Genomic DNA, 21,973 nt, shown 5'->3' with positions numbered 1-21,973 from the left:
CCTTCTTTATAATTGATGCATTGCTGGAGATTTTAAACCTTACATCTCTGTTCATGAATACAGAGATAACAAGAATAAATTCGACAGAAACAGAGACAAATGAACAGAACCATTTATAAATCAACATATTGGTTATTTTTGTAACAAAATGGTATGAAACATATAAATGAAGATACATTTTCCGTCTAAGAATATGTGACGGAGAACTGAGCATACATGCTTGAGATGAAATGAATCCTCCAACTATTTTGCTTTAAGTTATTTTACATGGTGCCCTCAAATATTATGTACCTCAATCCAGCCACTGAAGATTTTCCAAGCTTAAAATGGGATATTATGTAATTTATTATTATGAAGACAAGGAATTGAGCCTTTTCTCTAGCATTTTGGCCCTCCGAAGAGCATCCAAAGCCTCAGCTTGTTTGCCCGACCTTTTCAAGTTTACTGCCTTCACCTTTTCTGCCTTGATCCGCTCTTCCAATTGGATTCTCTCTTGGTCAACATTTTCACTTTTGGAACCATTGGGTTTTACGGGATCTGGTCTTTCTGGGCCTCGAGCGACAACGCTGAAATCATCCAAACCAATTGCTTTCAGGGCAGACAAAAGTTGAGGATCGAGAAGATCTTCAACAACTACATCTACTGGTTCTGTCCCCATGGTAGAAGTCTTAGTTGAATCATGACCAGCCAACTCTTCCAACTGGGCTTCAAGAGACTTGGCCAATTCAAACTCAGCTTCTGCTTCTTGCATCCGACCTTCTCTTCGCAGCTTCAAAGCCTGGCGCTTATGACTGAGGGATTCCTGCTGCAACTTAAAGCGATCACGCCCCGACAGTGGTTTTGGAGCTAAACTTGATGCACCCTGCTCCTTTTGTGCATCAGAGGGAACAGTGGATGAAGATGTTGATGCACCACTTGCACCACCTTTTGGTGGAGCGCTATCTTCTGCCAGACTCTTCTCCAACAGCTTTGCCTGCCGAAGCTCTTCCCAAGCTTCTGCCAATTTTCCATCTCTCTTCAAAGCAAGTGCCTTCTTCTTGTGAGACCAAACTGCTTGCTTAAGTGAATCTTGGCTGTTATGAGAAATAAATCCCTGAACTGGACTCACATCAAACGCATGTGACTTCAGCTCTCCATTAACCGTTCTGCTTTTTCCAGTGGTATCTTCATCCTTGGTTCTAAGATCTTCTTGGGAAGCCAACTGAACATTCGGTCTAGCAAGAGAAGAGAAGTTGGAACCAAACTCGCTTTTCTCTTTCAATTTCTCGGCTGGTATCTGAGAACTAATTAGGTCATCGCCAGTCAACAAATCCACTATTTTTGCAGACTGGTCTGGTGGAGGGACAAAACTAGCAGTTTCAACTTTTCCCTTACCACCTAGAAGTCCCATTGCACCTGAGGGATCTGATTTTTCAAATGAGGATTTCTTGTCTTCTAGTGGCCTGGTGGCTGCAGGAAATAACAGCTCGGAATTCCTCAAGGTAGGATTACCTGTATCGCTCTCCATTCTTCCTAAACCCATTGATGATCCTACGACTGTTTCACTTGGACCCACCGCCACTGCAACTGGCCCTTCCTTTATTGTCATTTCATTTTTTAAATTCCCTTGCCTTCCCTGATTAGTAAATGATTCAAAGTTCCCAGATGTGCTGTCCTTGGATGAATCAAGCACAATCTCACCTTTTGGAACTTCCAATCCTGCCATTTCGGCTTCCAGTACCTTTGCCCTTTGCAACAACTCCTCAGCCTCTTCAGCTTGCCCATTTCGTCTAAGGGCAAGAGCCTTTCTTTTCAAACCCAGAAGTTCTCTTTGGATTTCCCCTTGACTTCTTGGCAGTGAAACTGAAATGCCTGAAGAGGGTTGAGTGAGAGATGGATGGCCAGAATGTAAAGACGCACGTCCACTTTTTGAGTACTTTTCTTGCATTGTTACATGTTCAAGCTCTTCATCCTTCCAACCCAAATTCTTTAGCACTGAGAGCAGAGCTGGATCATTCATATCCTCCTCTGTAACATTCTCATCATCTGCTTCTTGTGCAGCACCATTAAGGGGAGGTAAAATGGCTTTTTCGTTTGGCCAGTTCGATTCCACCACTTTCTTTGGTGCCTCCATCTCTGCTATCTCAGCCTCCAATGTTTTTGCTGTTTCCAGCACTTCCTCTGCCTCATCAATATTTCCTTGGCGCCTCAGAGAAAGAGCTTTCCTTTTCAAGCCTAGTAACTCCCTCTGTATTTCAGCTTTAGTTCTTCTTGACGCCTTAGCTGGGATTTTAGGAGGGGCAGAAGTCAAAGAAGATTCAATAATTTTCTCAGAATCTTTTTGCTTAGAATGTTTCAGCAAAGAGTTTGAATGCTCATCATCGTCATTCCAACCTAAGTTCCTTAGGATTGAAAGGTATGTCGGGTCATGCATGTCTTGATCTGTAACATCTCCTCCTTCAACCGGCAGATTTTCTGGTACATAAGGATGCTCAATTGTCAAACCCTTACCCTTACCGCCAATAGGTACCTGTGCAGCCTTCATGTTTGAAGTATTCTCCATTTCTTCAAGCTGGCACTCAAGAATCTTGCCTTTCTTCAATTCTTCCTCTGCTTCATCCAATCTTCCTTCCCTTCTCAAAGCAAGGGCTTTCTTCTTCAACCCCAGAAGCTCTTTCTGAATCATCAATCTACTCTTTGGTGCAGGTTTCACATCCACATCTTTAATAACATTAATATTTTCATCACCCAACTTAACCAACTTCACTGATATGTCAGAAGTGTGAGGAGTTGGGTCATTTGTTTTCACTGTCAAGTTCTCCGCTTGACAATCGAAGCTTTCAAGGTCCTTCTCAAGTAGCTTTGCCTTCTTCAACTGAGCCATTGCCTCCGCAACATTACCTGCCCGCTTTTGACTAAGAGCTTCTCTTTTTAATGAAAGAATTTTACTAGCTAGTGCCTCCCTATTAACAGGAGCAGTCTGAGCCACAAGACCTTCTGTGGGGTTAGAATCCTCGGTCCAACCTAGTGATTTCAGAGAAGCAGCTATTTCTGGATCCTCCATATCCTTATCAGTTACTTCAAAATTACTATCAATACCAAGATCATCAGCAGTTCCCACAAGGTGATCAAAGTCCAAGTCGTGAGTATCCTCATACTGAATTAACATTTCATCTTGTTTATCATCGTCCATACTACGGATTATTGCAGATAGCTCATCATCAGAATCTTCAGCTCCAGCCAAGACTTCTTGTTCTTCGAGTTGCTTCTCTAAGACTTTAGCTCTCTTAAGTTCTTCCTTTGCTTCTGCAAGCTTCCCTTCACGTTTCAACATAAGAGCCTTTTTCTTAATGGCAACAACCTGGGTTTTATCAGTGCCATGAGCATTAGTCTTCTTAGGAATTTCTCCAAGAAGAGAAGAGAGCTCACCCTCCAAACTCATATTTGCGGATTTTTTATCATTGTCATGTAGATCCATATCAGACCACCCCAATTCCCTGAGTTCAGCAGCCAGGTCATCCTTATCCCTACCCACTTGATGAGGGACCTTATTTTTTCTGCCAGATTCTTTAGGGGCATCTTTATTCTGGATCTCGGACATGTTGCCAGATGGCAAACCTTTTTTACGGTTTTTTCTTATATATATCTCCAAAGACTCAGCCTGCCTCTCAAGCTCCTTCCCTCTCTTAAAGGCTCTTAGAGCTTCCTCAGATTTCCCTTCTCCTTTTAGAATTTTATACTTCCTTTTTTCATCCAATGCTTGCTGGCGCAATTCCTCGGGACTGGACGATGCCATATCGTTCTGCATAGGCCGATCAACAGACTGACTTCGACATATTTCTCCTTCCCCATCATGACTGAGAGCCACTTGAACATTTGAATATGAAGAACTGCTAGCTGCCCTTCGAACACTAGGGTTCATGTCCTTGTTGGAAGCTACTCCTGACGTAGAGGATTCCTTTCTGTCAGCACCTAGAATCTGGTTCAAAATGTCATCCTCATCTTTTGCAGCCGGTTTCAAACTACCTGCAAACAATGGCTAAGACATTTAATTATTGAAAGTCAATGCTCTGGGGTTCCATAATGATAGTTGAAATACATGAGCAAACAAGCAGGTGAACCATCTACAAAACCTATATCAGTAAATTTTAGTTTAATGTGATCATAAATTAGTTTCAAAAGGAAAGAAACTTAATAAAACTGTACTCAGCTTTCTAATACCAAGCCATGTATACAAAATGAAAACCAAGACAGACAATATTGTCAGTGACTAAATACACTCTACAGCAAAAAATGAATCTACTTCAGGTAATAACCAAGTAACAAAACGATACCTCTACCAGCTCTACTTTTGTATCCATGTCGCAACTCAAAACGCGCAGCCTCTTCTAGCTTTTTACAAGGTTCACAAATACGCACAGGAGAATCACCCTGTCCACGCAAGACCATTCTTTGCTGTGTGCAACTATTGCAAAACAGGCCCCCACACCTTCGGCAGTGATGCTGATAATCCAGAGTAAAAAGAAATCAATAACTAAGCACAATCATTGCAAAAAAGGGGAAAAATTATACATCTTGCTTCTCAAAAGAAGGATTTGAAATTTCTGTCATACAGAATCCATTACATTAACCAACAAAGAATCTCAAATTCCAATATAATGATTCCATATCACAGAAATTACAGAACAAACTAAGATACCCAAAACTTCTAGTAAGTTAGTACCAACCCACATACAATTAGACATTAAAATAACAAGTTTTGAGATTAGAGAGAGGAAAAGACAAGAATCAATTCAAAGATGAAGGGATCAAATAATAAAACCTTGCGATTGATGAAGGTGAACTGAGAAGAACATCCTTGGCAATGTGAAGCATCATCCACCCAATTATTTCCTCTCAACGATGGCTTTGCGGGCAAACCGATCTTCTCCAACATATCTCCTGTCTTTCCTTAAACAAAAAGAAATCGAAATCAAAGAAAAGGAAATACTTTTTCTTCTATCTGCCTCTGATCTCTCTTGCCCTCTTTCCTTTTTATTTGTATTTCGCCTTTGCTTTCGATCTTTGGGTAGATTATTGCAGAGAGAAGAAGCAAAAGATGTGTTGTTTAGGCTGTAGTCTGTAGACTTTTTGTATAGAAAAAGTGTTGATGACGACGAAGACGGTACTTCGGCTCCGGACGGACCCGACAACGGCGTCGTTTCTCGGTTTGGCGCGAAGGGTTCCAACGACGCGGGCTTAAACGTTAATTGGGTAGGACATATTAGTCTTAAAGCAGGCCAAAATGGGCTACTCATGAAGCCCAACAAAAGCCTTGGTACTTCTCTTACATTAGCCCAAATGAGCCCACATTGCATAAACCCAGCGTAATTGAACAAAAATCCTATACTCCCGTTCAGTGCATTTTTTATAATTTTATATTCTATGTTCAGTAAACTTCTTAATTTAACATCATTTTTATTATTAAATCATTTGTTTTTACTATTAAGATTTAAGATTCATAGTTTAAAATTTAGAATTATGAGTTAAAATTTTATTAATTATAGTACATGACTGAACACGTGAAGTAAAATTATAAAATGAGTAATAAGCACAATATCAAATTTTTCATTTATTTTTTTAATTTTTTGCCATCCTCCTAGATTTTTTTGTTATTTGTATTAAGGCTTTGACTATAGTCTTTAAAAATCGAAAAGATGTTAACGCCTTGAAAAGAAGACTTGTTCTTGACTTTGCATTCATTAATGATCCCAGCATCCCACAAATTGGTAGACTAAAACAAAGATCACTGCAATCAAAGTTGTTCACAATTGCATCAAAGAAAGAGTTAGCACCGGCTCTTTCAAGGATGTTGGTCTAACCCTTGCATTAATGGCTCACAACAAACCATGGCCATTAAATTGCTTTGCACTTCCCAAAGAAAACATGGCACCTTTTTTTTTTGTTTTTTTTCTTGGGAGTACCGTGTACTTTGTCCTTCCCTTGATGTCCTTATTCATGGTTAATCATTAGTTCATAATTTAATTCTCATTTCCCAAGGAAAAGAGACAACAATGTTATTGAAACTTGGAACTCTTCAAGGGTAAAATCCCGTACTCTGCAATGCTGTATCTCCTTCTGCTGCAATCTGGTGCTGTTTACATGAACAAGTTTTGCCTTAAAAATGTAGTTTGCAAACGTTTCTGGGGCTCCTAAACTGTTAGTGAGCCCCGCAACACAGCCACGCGTGCTCTTCCCCGCATAGTTCGCGGGCTGCCTGGCAGTGAGTGGCTAACAGCACGGATATTCCTTAGAAACATCCATTCACTTTCTTCAGTTTTCTCTCTCTCTTGTGTTAAGAAAGACATTGTCTCGATTTTTCTAATTATGTTCGAAACTTGTTTTCATTTTATTCCGAGGACATGATCGTGAGGTGATGAGTTCAGTAATTCTTGCCGCCATACCAGCTTTATTCTGACTTTTGTTTGAGGGGCTTGGTAAGTCAGCCTCATAGCTAGGACAACTAAAACTGCTTTGCTTTGCCACAAGCTGGCAGCAATTTTCTACCTGATGCAGTAGGCTTTGAACGGAAAACTCATGATAAAGTGATTGACCATTTAGAGATGTTCAGCAATGACTGCTTTTTCAGTACTTTTCCATTGACATTCAACAACTCGTGCTTGGTCATCAGTTGGGAACTCTGAACTTTCATTTGACTTCTTGCTGTGTTTCAGTTTGATCATGTCAAAAAGAACACAGTTGAGTTGCAGTCAAGATCCTCAGCGTTCCATCTAACATGGTTCTATCAGTATGCAAACCAGTTCCCTACAATTGCTGCTACAGTTCTTCAAGAAAGAAGTACAACTTACCAACTGATGATTCTTTACAAAACTTGAAACAAAATCAATTTGCATTTACATGCATTTGGGTCCATACTGTACAAATATTTTCCAAGACAATGTAGGGGAAAAACTATAAAGACTTTTGAAGGCAAGACTATCTTTCAAGAACAGAGTTTTGGTAAGAATCTAGCATTATTACCAAGACTGGATAATCTTGTTCTTGGTATATTTCCTATCTGAGTCTGCATTATCCCACAGAACTTCTCCAGTTCTGTTACTCTGCATTGCATTCCTTGCAGCTGTACATCAAGTTGCTCAGCTTTCCTGGGAAGGTTGAGCCTTTTTGCATACAGAAGGATTTGATCAGAGTTTTCTTTCTCGTTGGTGCTTTCCTCGGCAGAGAGAGAACCACTAAAGGTGTCAAGAAGTTTTTGGCCCTCCAGTAAATTTTCAAGCTTGGACTGCTGATTGATGAAAGCTTGTATTGCTATTCTTGATGGAAATTTAGAATTTCGAGCTAAGCGTCTCAATGCATCTGTTGAGAGCTTTGCATAGTTAAGTGCACAACAGATTCCCATCTTCTCTGCTTCATGTAGACCACCATGAACCTGTGCAGAATTTTCATCAGTCAAGCAATTTGAGTGTTTGGATCAGCATTGATCCTAATAACTAATAATTGATCTCATTCTAATGAGCAAACAGATTAAATTAGCATATAGAGGATTTGCTATCAAACCAGTGTTGTCCTTTCCATTTCTATATGCAAATGATTTTACCTAAACATTTATAACAGGGGTAAATATTTATAACAGTCCTTCAATTCTAGAAACATAGAGTTGCATTTATAACAGGGGTAAATACTTTGTAAGTTTCAAAGCAATACCTCTAGATAAATGTCAATAGCTTGAAAAAGCCTATCATGGGATTCTCTTGCAGAATCTGGCAGCAGCATGACTAGTGCTGCAAACTTTGAAGGGTTCAGGTGGAAATCTGCTGCCACTTCCACAAGGTATGAGTCAACTAAGCTAGTAACCTTTCTTAATCGCACTGGGGATAAGCAACAACTTCTTCCTTCATCGCAAAATGCTTTTACCAGCCTCAGAACCAGATTCACATCATACTTATAACCTTTCCTTTGTGGGGATGGGAGAAGCAGAAAATCTATAGTTGCTTGATCCAATTGTAAACCAATAAGGTTTTCCAAAATGGATTTGCAATATTTGCTTATTTTCAAGCTTGAAGCCACTCGAAATACATCGAATAAAAGCTTGCAAGAAAGGGAGCTCCTATCAAGCAAAGAAAACAGCTTGATTATGACCTCTGTGATTTTGCACTTCTGAGTTGGGGTGGCATTTAGAAATCTCGATCTTTGATAACAGAAGAGGAACTTACTGATTGTAGGATGATCGAAATGCTGGCGTATCATCATTTTTATTACCCTGTCAATTATATCAATATTCAAAAACAGAAGATCCTCAAACCACCAAGATACTTGAGAGAAATTGTTTCTCCAACTATAGCTGCTCCTTGTATCACAGGAACATTTGAAGCTGGAGTTCTCTGAGGAAGATGTGTATGAGCTTGCAACAATAGGAGAGGCGAGCCTTCCTATAACACAATCCAGGACTTTATCAAGTATTATTGAAGAACTTGAGGCAGAAAGTAAATCCTGACACTCTTTCAAAGCTACAAGGAGCTCAGACCAGGACCAGAAGCTGATACCATCTAGAGACTTTTTTGTTTGGTTTAACAAGCTAGGCCTGAGGCCATCACTCTCCATCTCCATAAATCGCGCAGCGCAATTCAGTAGGACTACATTGGCCGGAGTTATCTCAGTTCTTCCCTTGTTATAGCAAAACCTTGCCACAAGCTCGAAACCCTCAGCTCCTCCCGGAAAGTCATGAAATACCACTTTCAGGTTCCTGGTATCGTCCATCAGATTACCAAATAATTTGCTGAATCTACCAGAGAAAGATGCAAGAGTTCTCTGCATTAAAGGAAAAAAAAATTTGAAGAGGAATTATAGCACATACTAGGATCAATGAAAAGAACAAACAGTTTATGACATTTACTTCATTGTATATCAAAAAGCCAAGCGGTTACCAACTTAACAAGAAGCTATAAATGAATCAACTATTACTAATTCAACCTATCTGAAGAAAATGAAAGAATCTTGCTTTTCTTAGGAAATTGTGGTGAGAAGTTGCTGTCAACAATAAATTGAAGAGTGGTCCTGTTTCTGCTGTAATATATTGGAGGGGGCCAAGATCCTTGGTGAAAAGAATAGATTGTGGAAACCAGAAGAATGAGAAAAGACACATCAAAGAGAGAGCATATGGAGTAGCCACACATTGACTACAACTGAATGAAAAAGATCATAGAGAGGCTGAAACAGGTGCCACCGGAAGTGAAAACGACATGGGGTAAAAGATTCGGCCTTACATAATAAAGATCAAAACCATGCATGTAATTACTGCCAAGAAGGATTCAATGGTAAAAAGTTAGCATGACTACCTTGTCTACCATGAAAACCTCTTCACCGTTGACATCCACTTGAAGATCACAGAAGACTTGCATCGTTACAGATAAACCAAAAGTGAAAACTGAAAGACCCAACCTGAGAAAAAGGGTTTAATGGAGCTTAGAAAAAGAAAGGTGCGGTGTTCAACAAAGGGGATGGACTTTTTGGGATGAGTTAAAAAAGGAAAAAATAAAGGACGTGAGGGGAGGGAGGGAGGGAGGGAAGGAGGGAAGTGACGCAAAGAAGAGAAGGGAAAGAAACAACAGTAGAAAGTTGTTTGTATGAAGAAGCTGGTGCGCTGTTGGTTGGTCAATGGACAATTCAGCATAAGAGGACAAAGGTTTGTTAGTAGAGAGTAGATAGAGAAAGGCAGGGAGGGAATCAGAAGCAACGAGGCGTTTTTAAAAAAACACCAAAGGGGACTGTTGCTATTGCCATGGCTTCCTTACCAAATACACGCTTGTGTTTTGTGAATTGACAACCTTGCAAAACGGTATCAAATCCGACAACCATGATTAACAATATGCATGTTGTATTCTTGAGATGTCTCAAATCATTTTATTATCATCACAATTCCATGTCACACCACTTAAATGCAATTACTTGTGCCACTAAACATCTGTTTAAAAAGTTTTGACAACGTCCATTGTTTTGTTTCAATAGTTACATGGAAAATTGGACATCAGATTTTGGTCTCCACAAGGGAAAAAGGAAGTTAGAAACCGAGAAAGAGAAGGGAAGACTTCCTCCAATCAAACTAAAAACTGAAAGACTTAAATTGCAAAAGTCATATGTAGAAGGGGAAAAAACATGGAACTCGAGCTTGAAAACAATGCCTATTCTATGCTGCACGTTCTTCGAGGCCTAATCCCTTTTTCTTTTCTCTCTCTCTTTTTTTTTTTTTTTCACATACAGATTATTCTTATTGACCAAACCAAGGTTGGAGTATGGCCTTTATCCGTTACTCGTGGCGCCAGTTTCCATTGAGCCTGAGAGAGAACAAAAAAATCTCCTTAGTGGGAGGCTGGATGGATCCCACTGACGATGGAAGGAGAGAGAAGCTGACCAAGATTTTATGGTAGTTGTCCAAATTTATATCATTTTGGGAGTTTCACAAAACATGGAGGGAGTGCCTTTTTCTTGGGTATTCTGCTACTTTTCTTGAATTATTCTATTGGAAGTGAAGTAAGCCATTTCAGCTTGGTTAAAACGAGTAAAAGTTGAGAATCGCAAAAAAGAAGACATAGCAATTGATTTCCTATGCCAATTGTTCTCCTGAAAAATTCTTTTAAATGGAAAAAGAAAAAAAATTCAGGTGCATGCACTCATGAGTTGTGATGATACTCATGAGACAGGACAGCACAATTATATCAGCAACTGCATAAATCCAATTACCAGTAACACAATCTTCTCACCGCGAATAAGGCAATACGCCTCTCAAAATTTTAGTAGCCGTTTATCTGGGGCCTTGGAGTTGGACCCATCAGCCGAGAAAAAGGCATTGGGTTCGGGCCAGGAAGGCCCCTTTGCCCAGCATAGCGATCATCTGTTTTCTGATCTGAGAATGATTTCGAAAAGGCTTGGGCAAGCTCCACGGCTGATGCTGCTTTTCCATAGCGCACGCCAGCAGATTCAGGAGAGACTGGTTTAGGCTGATTAGCAGGCTTACGCCAGGTCTCAGGTGAAGGCTGCCTCTGTTGCTGCTGCTGTTGCTGCGGCTGCCTTTCTGTTTCCCTGCCATTTCGCCGATTGTCATTACGCCAATTCCTCCTCTGCATATCAACTCTTTCATTCTCGACATGATGATTCCTCTCCGATTTTCTTCCAGCTCTTTGATCAACAGGAGGATTCTCAACTCTTTCACCATGGCGAGGAGCTGCCTGATCAGCAACTTTTTCAGTCCGTGGAATATTATGTTTGACCCTTCACGTGACAATAAAGAGACATAGTACTAATAAGTTTAGGCAATTGGTGAACCACACAACACCCCCCCTCCCCCGCACCCCCCTCAAAAAGAAAAAAAGAAAGGAAAGAAAGAAGCAAAATGTTCTAGAATGGTACGAAACACACCTATCAGGATGTTGGCCTGGCTCTTGGTTGCTATCATCAATCCCTCTCTCCTTGAGAACCTGAGAAACAGACCAGAAATCCTATCAGCAGTTACTATGATTATCACAAGAAAAGACCATAATAACAAGTGTGAAGCTATAATAATAAATAATATTATGTTGACATCAACAACAGAGTGATAAATTAACAAAATAATTAAAAAAAATCCAATAAGCAGGAGGAGAGATTCACTCACCAGTTCTCGTGGGCGAGCACCACCAAACAACGCATTTCTGCATCAATAACACTTAGCTAAGTAGTTACTCATAAACCTAACGTGATGATTGTCCAGAAAATAAACTAAAAAGAAACACCCTCATTCATTCAAGATTACTGTAGATGTTGATAGGACATGCAAATAATCATAGCACCATTATATGCAACCTCACATTCTAGCCAAGCAAGATGCATAAGATCTAACCTATTATCGAAGAGATGATAGATGAGTTCTACATGGCAACCTCACAAATAGCAGACAAACAAATTAAAAGAACAGCTATTAAGTTGCATTGTCACATTCTATACTGTAAATCATAGATGTCACTCTTTCACCTTTCCATTGTACTTTAGTTGCTTCTAACTATCTTCAATAAATTGTCTTAAATAATTGAGCTTCATGAGAAGCTTAAATGTCACTCAATGACTCACAATTAATCTAATGCCTAAAATCATGACTTAATGGCTAAACTCAAAGTTCCCTATCTAGTCGTATGATGCTATTAAATTAAAAAATTACTCATTATCTAAATTTTGATTTTGTGAAATTAAAGAATTCATGTCACTCTTATGTCAAAAGTTTTTCCTTTCAATGAAAGTGTAACAAATTCAAAATAACTTTCCTAATTTGACCTCCTTCAAACTCATCAATTTTTTTTTCCAAATGTGTAAGGAAATAGAGACATAACTAGCATTCATAATGGAAAGGGCGTAATGAATCCAAAAGAAAATTGCCAAGTAAACAAAAAAGCACACACAAAATCAAAATATAAAATTGACCGGAGATATTCCCTAAACACAAAAATTTATCCCTAACTAGTATCGATTAACCAGGTTTCCAAGAAAGCACAGATAACATCAAATTTCTAATGCATAATATCTTTTGCTTACATACCTCAACACTTCTGTCCCTCACCCTCATTGATTTCCTCTCAGCAAAGATGATAATATAAGGCAGACTTAATATTCAAGTTTCAAAACTCTGACCATGATTTTAGTATAACAGGAATATACATCTATAAAACACTCATACGAAGTAGCATTAATTTAAAGTCTAGGCACATACTGACCTTTCCTTCTCAGCGTTGCCTTCCAATTGTTCAACGGGCTGAGAACGTGGCTTTAAATTGAGCTTTGGACGCTCCACTGTCTGGTTCCCACTCTCACTGCCAGCTAAACCAGGTTTTGATGTATTCACATTTCCATGTGAACCATTACCAATTTCAACGTGGGTAACAACAGATTCATTAAGCCACTGATGCCCCTATTTCAAGAAAATTATCAAAATTAAAGAAGAACCAAATAAAAGAAAGCGAAAACTTCAAGAGTATAACATCAAAATAGAACCTGCTTAGAATCAATAACAGGTGATTCTAGATTATCCAATGGCTTAGTCCGGGGAAGTAACTTCAACTTGGGCCTCTCATATGCCTCCGATGGCACTGACGGTGACGACTGCAATTCAGAACCAACAAATTTGCCATCTGAACGAGTTGATTGAATCCCTTCACCATAAATTACTGATTTCCTTTCTTTAACTTCCAAATAATTAGGAGCCTGGTTCCTTTCATAGTCAGGTAAGTCCTTTCTACCACCCTGAATTCCATCTTCAATATTCAAACCCCTTTCTACATGCCTTGCCAATGTTGCATCAGAATATTCCCTCCCACCCATAGCATTCATTCTGCTGTACATCTTATCATCATACCCCTGGGATTGCAAACCATTTTCTATTTCTGAATGTTTACTAACATCAACATCTTTCTGGTATTGAACAGACTGCTTAGACTGCCATCTACCTGAGGAAACCTTTTCCAGTGCGCTAGCATGAGCCAGCTTTGAGACAGCACTTTGTTCAGACCAGGCAGATTGTGGAGGCTCAGCAACACTCATAGACACCTCCTTCCTAGCTGCCCATGCATTAGGGTACGACCCAGAAGCTGCCGGCCGGTGATTCCCCCCTGCACTCTGAGAACTCACACCAACATGAGCAGCCTCGGGCAATCTACTTGAGTATGAATTCCCTGCTCCACTCGACAATGGAGATACCGGAGCTGACCCATGTCGACCCGACACCCTCCCCGCATAAGCAGACTCCGGCTTCAGCTCCACACCACTAGGTGGAACCCGAAAACTCTCGTCACTAATAGTTCTACGCGGGGCAGAAACCCCATCCAATGGCTTCCTTTCATCCTCATCAAAATTACGACCAATATGCACTGAATTGGTAAGAAATGGGGTTTTATCATCCAAATGCCTAGTTGCGGGAGACGAGTTGGGTCGGGGACGGTGATCAGGCCGGCCTATCGGGTTTCCCCAGGATGTTGCTCTATCGAAACCAGAACGATCCGTAGGCCTAACAATGCTGTACCCATCAAATTCAATAAAAATAAAATAAAATATCAATAAATAGGGTTTCACTCGCAGATCCATTGGCTTTTAGATCTAATATAAAACGACCCAAATTTAAAGTTTCGGATTACACCCAGAAAAATATACATCAAAAACAAAAGAAAGAAAAAGAGAGAAAATCGGATCAAATTAAATGGAAACAGAAATTTGGGTAACTTACACGCCAGGTGCAGAAGGGAGAGGGAGATCAGTTGGGATTGAACCGCCATGAAAGTCTTTCAAAGTCATAGTGCTGCCACTGAAAGCTTTCTTCTTTGACATTTTCCCTCTTGTTTCTTTGTCCTTCCGAAAAAGAAAAAATCTTACTTTCTCTCTCTCTCAATAAATATATATGAATTAAAGAATTTGTATAGGCAAATTAGAAAGGAAAAATAAACAGAGATAGAAAGAAGAAAAAAAAACCAAAAGAGGAACCCCGACTTCTTGAAGGCTGGAATGTAAAAGAAGAACGAACTATGTCTATATAGCCAAAAAAAAAAAAAAAAGAAGGTGAAGAATGGAGAAGCTCTGGAAGGGAGGGGGTTGCCTCTTTACTCACGTGCCGTCTGTTTCTCTAGAATTAAAAGATGAATGGCTCTCTCTCGGTTCTGTTCTTTGGCCGTACAGTTCCGCTTTTGCTTTCTCTTTTAAGAATTTGGATCAAAACAGGGCTGAATTTTCAGTCCAAAAGATATCAAGCCTTTGAGAAATTCAATGACAAAGATTACAAGTCCAAAGAATGTTGGGCTTTTCTACCATTAAAAACGTATCTTGAGCTTTAGCAAGCTCAAAAGTATTTTGGGCTCTAATGGATGGGCTGTAAGCTCGAGAATGGTAATGGATGATAGTGAGGGCAGAGGAGGTAGTGGGGACAAATGCTAAGAAAAGACAAGACGAGAGAGGCAGATGGCATGGAGGAGGAATAGGGCATTGAAGCAGATGGTAAATTACTAGGAAAAACTCTAGTTGGAAGGGACAATAAAGGATATAAATCCAACAGACAAAACAAGTGTAGTTCCTTGAGATTAAAGATTTTAGGCTTTATTAATACCTAACTTAGTAAGTTTACCTTAACTAATTTTTTTGTTATTGAACTAGGTGCTTAGGGTCGTATGTTTTAGATTTTAATGTATCCTCAACTCTTTTGTTTCTTTCAGTCTTCTCTCAGTTTTTTTTTTCCTTCTATTAAGACTAGTTACTTTAATCATCATCTAAAAATATTATCGGCATTCGAATATTTGACTTATTAATTAGTATGTGATATTTTTATTTAAAGAGTGTGAGATTTGATATGGATATGACCAAATATCAAGCAAAAAATCAATTTGTATTTTATTTATACAAAGATAAAAATATTTTATATACAAGACAAGATGATATTATTTAATCTAATTTACTTTTTTTTTATGCCATTTTTGACGGGACAGTACATGAATGAGAACTAAAAACAGATACGTAACATATATAGGAATGTGATTGCAACTGACAGAAGAAAAAAAAAGGAAAAAACCTTGTTGTTCCATGTTTTAAACAATCACCAGCAACTATTGTCCTATTCCTATACATAGACAGTAACCCTTGTGGTGGTGCCTTGGCTAGAGATGGGACAACAATCCTCACCCAAAATAAGTTGTGAAATAGTACGAGGAATCTTAATTTTGACTGGTGGAGCACAGGGCTTCTCAAGTTTATTTTGTCCTTGCAGGCTGCTTTCTTCATTAATTAATTGGTGCAAGATTTTTCAATTTGCATGATTTTGACGTCTGATCAAGCCTCCAAGCTAATCAAGCTTGAAAGGCTCGATCAGGAGAGAAAGGATGTGCCTTCGGGTCTCGAGGTCCTGGATGCCAAATCCATCTCCAAATTGGTAGAGGCAATGCACCATGCGCGCAACATTAGCGGTAACTTTGACAAAGGATTGCAGCAAAGGTGATGGAGTGCTCAAGCATTGGCCATTGATTTTCTTCCATGTGCTGGTTATCGTGTCCTTGATATGCTCCTGAGCTTCTTCCTCCGAAACATCCACTTCTCGCATGTAGCACAGGATTGATGATGGAGCATCGCCTCTCTCGTTCTCTGCCTGTTGGAAATTAAGTCATTCATTGAATAATATGAATTATATTCCGGTAGGTTTTTTCCTGTTTCTCTTTTGGTAAAGGAATCGGCAATTACCGCTGAAGTCCCCAAGTCGTTGCAAAGTCGAATTATGATGGATACATTGTGAACAAGATCTTGATTTTTGCCCAACAGGTTGACCATTTCGTCTGCTATGTTATGCTCCACAGAAAGCATTGAGTGGACAGAAATCACAGTGCCTCCTGATGAAATCAATGCATTGCTCAGATACTCTTGAAGGGAAGGGCAATAACCCTCGTTGTACCACTTTGATTCCACAAATAGCGCTTTACAGAATCCCGCCCACTGAAAATGAAACATACTTTTCACTGCTTTACAACATATTCGTTGCCAGGTGGATCTAATTAAAAAAAAAAGGATAAAGCAGAAAATAGTGGATGAAAATCAATGCATTTTTTAGTACCGCTTTCCTCAGATGAAGCAATGCTTGGACATCCCGATCATTGTGCTCTTGGATGTCATAAGCAATTTCATTAGTAATATCATATAGAGCTTGGAAGCAAATCTTCATGGACTCCGGTAGTTGCTGAATTTTGCTTGTGTCCCAACTGAATTCAAGATCGTATTAGAGGATGTTTTTTACTAACATGGCCTACATGCCTACCTGCATGCACACAGTCACATAAAATGCATGTACTATACCTATCAACGGCGTCGGTGAATTGCTCTAGCTCTTCCAGGGAACCATAAACGTCGTAAACATCATCTATTATCAGTATCATAGTTGTGATCTTAGTGAGGCATTTTCTGAAACAACTATATCCAGGCTCATAAGCAAGTCCAACTGCACACAAGAAGCTTTCAGCCAGTCGATCCCTTGTGAAGTCTAAATGTTCCATTAGCGCCAGATTCTGCCACCACCTGAAAGATCAAACACGTTTGATTTGTTAATTTCACGGTAAACTTGACATAAAAGTTTGTATGGGGGTTTATTTCATGGTTTGTCACCTAGAAATGTCGCTGAGATCTTTCTGAAGCGTGGCTTGGACTGTATTAAAATTGAGTTTTGCCAATTCAAGTAAAGTTTCGTCTATGTTTTTACTGTTCTCGTACATGGTGATGTGCCATTTGACATCAAACCACTTTACCCTCCAATGTTTCGAAAGCTCCAAAGCATGGGCTACTTCCTTGGCTAAGTCGCTATCCAAAGTAGAATAAATATTCCTGAGAGTTTCTGTTGCGAATGTTTTAGCGTCATCCAAGATGCTTTCTCCTTCGAAAGCTAGATATGAGGCCTCAAAAAGTTCAAGCAGTCCTTTGATCTCTGTGGATTTGCATTTTGAGAATTTACCCTTGTCATCCAAGAAGGCATTGAACACGTCTAAACACGTAATTAACCACAGATTTGAGAGAGTTAGATCATAGAAAAATGGATTTCAAAGGATGAGAATAATACACAAGAGTTATTAGATTCATGCCTTGTAAAACCTCGTAGCCATGCAGCCTCAGGATTCTGAAGCGTAGCGCTGTTATGTAGAGGTCTTCTTCTGCTTCACTATTTTTGCTGTTCTTGGAAGATGCTACTGCTTGTAAAGCCTTCTGCATTTCCTCCGCAAAGAGGTCGGCCAGGCCTAGTTTTCTGATCATGTCAATCAGCTCCAGTTTGGCTAATTCTTCCACTGCTTTGACAAACATGTCCTTCCCCTTCTCTCTCGACTTCTCTGCCCTTCTCCTGTATTCATCACCCTGCAAAAGGTTTCAAATTTTCAGTTATTCATAGCGTGGCTTTGTTTGTTTAGTTCTTTAAGTAAGACAATACATATTTCTGATATCACAAAGACCAATCTTGTCCAATGTGGCCATACATCGCCTTTTATGAATTCATTCATGTAAAATAGGTTAGCTTTGACAGTTCCTTGTAATTCCTTAATGATTTAGAAGAGGGGGTTCAGGTGACATAGACATGCGCTGCTACAAAAACGAGACGAAATGGTTTATAATAAAGAGAGAAATAGAGTGAGAGATAGACTAGAATTGGAAATCTCACATCATATTTGCTACGAAGGGACTGTAAAAAATCATATTTCCAAATGTTTGGCTTATAATTTGCGGATCGCCGTTGTTGTATCTCATCAAAGGCTTCTGACTTCAATTGATAATATTGAACCTGCTGCTCTGCCAGCAATTGGTGAGTACTGTAATCCATGGCGATCACTTTGTGAGTTGGGATAAATGCTGAGGATTTTTGGGTTGATAAAATGAGCTTGCAGAATAGAATAGGAAGTTATGACCTATTTGGCCAAAGTTTGTGCCCTATTTATAGGCAGCTAATATGGATGAGCAAATGTGAACCAAACCAAAATAAGTTCGGCTTTTTTGGTTTGGTTAATTCTATTCTTTGGATAGATTAGTTAAAATAGTTCGGTTATTAAAATTAATTTGGTTCAGTTTCGATTAGAAAAATTTCTAACCGAATTAACCAAAACTTAAGTGAGTATATTATGGAGATTTTGCATGAAAAATAAATCCTAAACCTAATCTCTTCTAGTTCTTCTTTAATTATATGAGTATCCATCTTATTTATTATAATTTTTTATTATCATTTTTAATATTTTGTAACATTAATTTATTAAAAAAATACAACATAAATAAATAGATACAAAAAAGTAAAAAATTTATCAAGTTTATTTTTTGAAAACCGAACCGAACTAACAGAATTAATTCAATTTCGGTTAGTTCGATTATTTATATAATTCAATTTAATTTTGATTATTTTTAAATATAAATTTGATTAATTTAATTATTAGATATCCAAAATCAAATTAATCAAAATAACGGTTTACACACTCTTAACAGCAAAGGCACCAAGCATCAATGTCAACACCAACTCTTTCTCATTACATTAACCTTTACTTCTTAAAGCTACTTGGGGAGTAAAAGAATTTGGAATCTGAACATTCTAAGCCACATCTTGAGTCTCGACAGACTATTGGTCAGTATAGAAGGAAAAAGCGTATGGAAACCAAACACCGGCTCCACATCTACAATGAAAATATATGCACCTTCAACATAATGAACCTATCCAAGTACCCACAATTTCCTTGTGCTGCAAAAGTTCATGATGTTTTTGAAATAAGTGATCCTTCCCCTACAGGACCCACAGTAATAAGTTGTAAGTAGCAGTAGTAGAACTTTCTCGAATTTAGAAATTGTTGAGCTCTAGTGTTCATGGTTGGAAATTACCCTGGTGGGTGCAGTTAACTAAATAAACTTTCATCAATTGTATTACTCCTATGCATACTTCCATATTCCAAATCAATGGGAACCCCTGTAATCCCTGATAAAGCACTACACTTTCTTTTTCTTTTTATCTGATACAGCAGAGAAGCACAAAGAAAATAGTAATTAATTCAGCATATTAGATGACCCCTAGACAAAATTAGTCCATATACATCAAGGGTATTCTTTCCTCACCTTGAATTTTTGTTAGCGGTAAGTCTCAAACGAAAGATAGTCGCATGAGAGCAAAACTGTCACATCCTTTGTGTGGTTGGTTGACAGGGTGTCAAATGGCCAGTTTCAGAATCCTGATTCATTCCAGAACCACATATTAGCCATCAGCATTCAACGATAGGTGGATGCATGCAGTGACGTAAATTCTACAGTGCGCCTCCCACGTGAATCACTCTGACTGGACTCCGTGTAAAACTAGTACTGGGTAAGCAACGATTGGTCCCTCACTAGTCACTCCCCTCTCAGCTTGTAGCCTGCTTCTTCCCGAATGCGTCTAGGAAAAAACATCTTGGTTAAACCAAGAGAGGATGACCTTGTGGCTTGAAGAGCCTTGACCTTTCGTTTTCTTCTGTATGTAAAGCGTGAAGATACATAAATGCATCCATTGAACCTTGAAGAGTCCTAACTAAAATGCAGATCATGTGCAGCAAAAGAGAAATACATGGTCCGTTTCCTCGACAAGGAGCAGCATCTGTCTTGAACATGTTCTAATTTGGATGCTCTAATGGCAGGCAATTGTCACCTTAACTGGTTTAACTTTAAAAGAAGTAATCCCATAGAGTCGTCGCCTAAAAATTGCTACCAAGTCTTCTATGTTATTCGCACGGTTTTGTCCTGAATGATCAGAGTCCAATTACTGACGAAAGTTGTATGACATCGGCGAGTGATGATGAATGAATTTTATGGGGCTAGCAACTCTGCGCTTATCGCTTATGATTATGAGCGCCTTGTTTAACTTAGGATAAATCATGTTTCGGCCCTCTCTTAAGTAAATTTTATAATTTTTTTTTTAAAGGGCCACATTAGAAGTAAACCCTACACTTTCATGTTTACTACTTGACTAATTCAGGTCAGAACGTGATCAAAATCATATTAGAAGTAGCCGAATCGCAACAATTCTACATTAAAGAGCTAAAAATACATGTTCTCCACACAAGTTAAAGAGTTTGGCATCCAACGCCAAACAAGCATCTAGATAGAAAGCTTGGTACCACAACGCAAACGAGCCTCAACATTATGTTAAACAAACGGTTTGACGCGCCAACACGGATTTAATGACATCTCAACCTTCGATTTTTTTCATCAAATGGTTATGATAAGGTATAAAAGATAGCTTTTTAATTTAGAAAAAGGGCTGGAGGTAGAGAACTTTTTTTTAAAAAAAAGAAAACTTTTTATAAAACGATAAAGAGAGAAATCAAGGAAGATTGAAGTCCAATCAGCTGCATCAACTCATTTTTTCTCACTAGTTTTATCTTTCTCCCTCTACCCCTTAGTGTAGAAATGATTTATGTTATGAGAATATTAAACTTTGGTGCAAATATAATGAGCTAAATAGCTTTTATTTAGGATTTTGATGGATTTCTACATGTAACTTGGATTTATTGTTCCTCTTTTACTTTTTTTGAATAGATATGTTGATGTTTATTCAAATCAAAAATTGCTTGATCACCAATTCAATGGGTGCGGTATCTAAATGAAGCTTGACAAAGTTAGTTTAGATTAGACCTAGGTTTGGATAATATGTGTTCATATCACTTAAAAGTTAAGTGCCTTAATTAGCAATTAGGGTAAATATATACCTAAATGTCACATATAGTCTAAGTAGAAATTGTGCTTAAAGAACCTAATTTAATTGAATCTTGTACATTTGTAGAAACCCAATTAATTTAAGCATTTCTACAAACACCTAGACATAAGACTGTACAAGCATTAGGATTCTAAATTGGCATCAACCCCGTTGAATTAAGTACTTAGAGAAATAATAATCAAAGTGAAATATGGAATGAAATCATGATCCTAGACTTTAGTCCATTGCATATTCATTGAATTCTACTTGCAATCTTTAGTCTAATTTCAAATGGTTAAGTTTAAGTTTTATTTTTAATTCTTAAATTTTGATTTGCTTGGATAAAATTAATTTGTTTTACTGTCAATACTTAGTAACAATTATTAAAGCCCCTGCTCATTATTTCTTTGCACTTCTTTAATGTGGCGAAGGCAAGTCTGCCTTTTGTTATGAAGATGAAATATTTCCTTCTTCATGGCATCCTTTTTCCCTTACTGTTGCAATTGATTCTCCAACTGTTTTGTTGAGCCTGTTGTGATTAGGGAACTTTGCTGTCTTTTTCTTAATTTGCTGTTACGATGAATCTGTCTCTGAGATGATGCTGTTTCTGCTCTAGTGTTCTATGAGGGCCCTAACATTGGCACAATCCTCTCCCCTTATTCGACTCTGCCTCATGTGGTCCTGTTATGGTTAATACCACTGCTGTTTCTCTCTGAATTGCTACATCAACGGATTTGTTCTACTCCCAGTTGCCCCCACCTTTGATTCTGCGCCATC

The 21,973-nt window shown here is 38.6% G+C and overlaps 4 protein-coding genes across 5 annotated transcripts; all 4 read right to left on the bottom strand.

The window, feature by feature from the left end:
* Window positions 1-94: 94 nt before the first annotated feature.
* LOC110424066 (phosphoinositide binding protein) lies at window positions 95-5,106 on the bottom strand. Its single transcript, XM_021438554.1, has 3 exons — window positions 4,802-5,106; window positions 4,314-4,482; window positions 95-4,005 (listed from the first exon to the last, which is right to left on the bottom strand). Exons 1-3 carry the CDS (start codon window positions 4,913-4,915, stop codon window positions 350-352), a joined length of 3,939 nt encoding a protein of 1,312 aa, XP_021294229.1. The 5' UTR covers window positions 4,916-5,106; the 3' UTR covers window positions 95-349.
* A 1,332-nt stretch (window positions 5,107-6,438) lies between these two features.
* Window positions 6,439-9,481, bottom strand: LOC110424511 (BTB/POZ domain-containing protein At3g22104-like). The gene is made up of 3 exons (XM_021439096.1): window positions 9,315-9,481; window positions 7,684-8,787; window positions 6,439-7,408 (listed from the first exon to the last, which is right to left on the bottom strand). The coding sequence occupies exons 1-3, from the start codon at window positions 9,375-9,377 to the stop codon at window positions 6,962-6,964; spliced, it is 1,614 nt and encodes a 537-aa protein (XP_021294771.1). The 5' UTR covers window positions 9,378-9,481; the 3' UTR covers window positions 6,439-6,961.
* A 1,033-nt stretch (window positions 9,482-10,514) lies between these two features.
* Window positions 10,515-14,625, bottom strand: LOC110424662 (eukaryotic translation initiation factor-like protein). Of its 2 annotated transcripts, none has more exons than XM_021439280.2 (6): window positions 14,219-14,625; window positions 12,994-14,002; window positions 12,717-12,910; window positions 11,627-11,663; window positions 11,392-11,450; window positions 10,515-11,244 (listed from the first exon to the last, which is right to left on the bottom strand). In XM_021439280.2, exons 1-6 carry the CDS (start codon window positions 14,317-14,319, stop codon window positions 10,767-10,769), a joined length of 1,878 nt encoding a protein of 625 aa, XP_021294955.1. In that variant the 5' UTR covers window positions 14,320-14,625; the 3' UTR covers window positions 10,515-10,766. The 2 variants fall into 2 exon arrangements, with proteins under 2 accessions (XP_021294955.1, XP_021294954.1); XM_021439279.2 differs by having other exon boundaries at window positions 12,994-14,011; window positions 14,219-14,621.
* A 720-nt stretch (window positions 14,626-15,345) lies between these two features.
* On the bottom strand, window positions 15,346-18,395 carry LOC110424335 (alpha-farnesene synthase-like). The gene is made up of 7 exons (XM_021438892.2): window positions 18,161-18,395; window positions 17,592-17,859; window positions 17,122-17,494; window positions 16,816-17,034; window positions 16,577-16,721; window positions 16,210-16,458; window positions 15,346-16,117 (listed from the first exon to the last, which is right to left on the bottom strand). Exons 1-7 carry the CDS (start codon window positions 18,317-18,319, stop codon window positions 15,818-15,820), a joined length of 1,713 nt encoding a protein of 570 aa, XP_021294567.1. The 5' UTR covers window positions 18,320-18,395; the 3' UTR covers window positions 15,346-15,817.
* Between the last annotated feature and the right edge of the window lie 3,578 nt (window positions 18,396-21,973).

This window comes from Theobroma umbraticum, unplaced genomic scaffold (assembly GCF_002168275.2).
Source record: "Theobroma umbraticum cultivar Fairchild unplaced genomic scaffold, ASM216827v3 scaffold_204.0, whole genome shotgun sequence".
Lineage (NCBI taxonomy): Eukaryota > Viridiplantae > Streptophyta > Magnoliopsida > Malvales > Malvaceae > Theobroma > Theobroma umbraticum.
This window is presented reverse-complemented; position numbering and strand designations above follow the sequence as displayed.

What these genes read in the sequence shown, in the direction of transcription:
- LOC110424511 (XM_021439096.1), bottom strand. Translation starts at nt 9,377, where the DNA reads ATGCAAGTCTTCTGTGATCTTCAAGTGGATGTCAACGGTGAAGAGGTT. An exon ending in AGGTTTTCATGGTAGACAAG is followed by an intron (nt 8,788 to 9,314) that starts GTAGTCATGCTA and finishes CCTTTAATGCAG; the next exon opens with AGAACTCTTGCATCTTTCTC. An exon ending in CTATTGACATTTATCTAGAG is followed by an intron (nt 7,409 to 7,683) that starts GTATTGCTTTGA and finishes AATTCTGCACAG; the next exon opens with GTTCATGGTGGTCTACATGA.
- LOC110424662 (XM_021439279.2), bottom strand. Translation starts at nt 14,319, where the DNA reads ATGTCAAAGAAGAAAGCTTTCAGTGGCAGCACTATGACTTTGAAAGAC. An exon ending in GGCAACGCTGAGAAGGAAAG is followed by an intron (nt 11,664 to 12,716) that starts GTCAGTATGTGC and finishes TTATTGATGCAG; the next exon opens with AAATGCGTTGTTTGGTGGTG. An exon ending in CCAGGCCAACATCCTGATAG is followed by an intron (nt 11,245 to 11,391) that starts GTGTGTTTCGTA and finishes TGTCACGTGAAG; the next exon opens with GGTCAAACATAATATTCCAC.
- LOC110424335 (XM_021438892.2), bottom strand. Translation starts at nt 18,319, where the DNA reads ATGGATTACAGTACTCACCAATTGCTGGCAGAGCAGCAGGTTCAATAT. An exon ending in CCCTTCGTAGCAAATATGAT is followed by an intron (nt 17,860 to 18,160) that starts GTGAGATTTCCA and finishes AACCTTTTGCAG; the next exon opens with GGTGATGAATACAGGAGAAG. An exon ending in TGGCTACGAGGTTTTACAAG is followed by an intron (nt 17,495 to 17,591) that starts GCATGAATCTAA and finishes TTACGTGTTTAG; the next exon opens with ACGTGTTCAATGCCTTCTTG.
- LOC110424066 (XM_021438554.1), bottom strand. Translation starts at nt 4,915, where the DNA reads ATGTTGGAGAAGATCGGTTTGCCCGCAAAGCCATCGTTGAGAGGAAAT. An exon ending in TCACCTTCATCAATCGCAAG is followed by an intron (nt 4,483 to 4,801) that starts GTTTTATTATTT and finishes CTGGATTATCAG; the next exon opens with CATCACTGCCGAAGGTGTGG. An exon ending in CAAAAGTAGAGCTGGTAGAG is followed by an intron (nt 4,006 to 4,313) that starts GTATCGTTTTGT and finishes CATTGTTTGCAG; the next exon opens with GTAGTTTGAAACCGGCTGCA.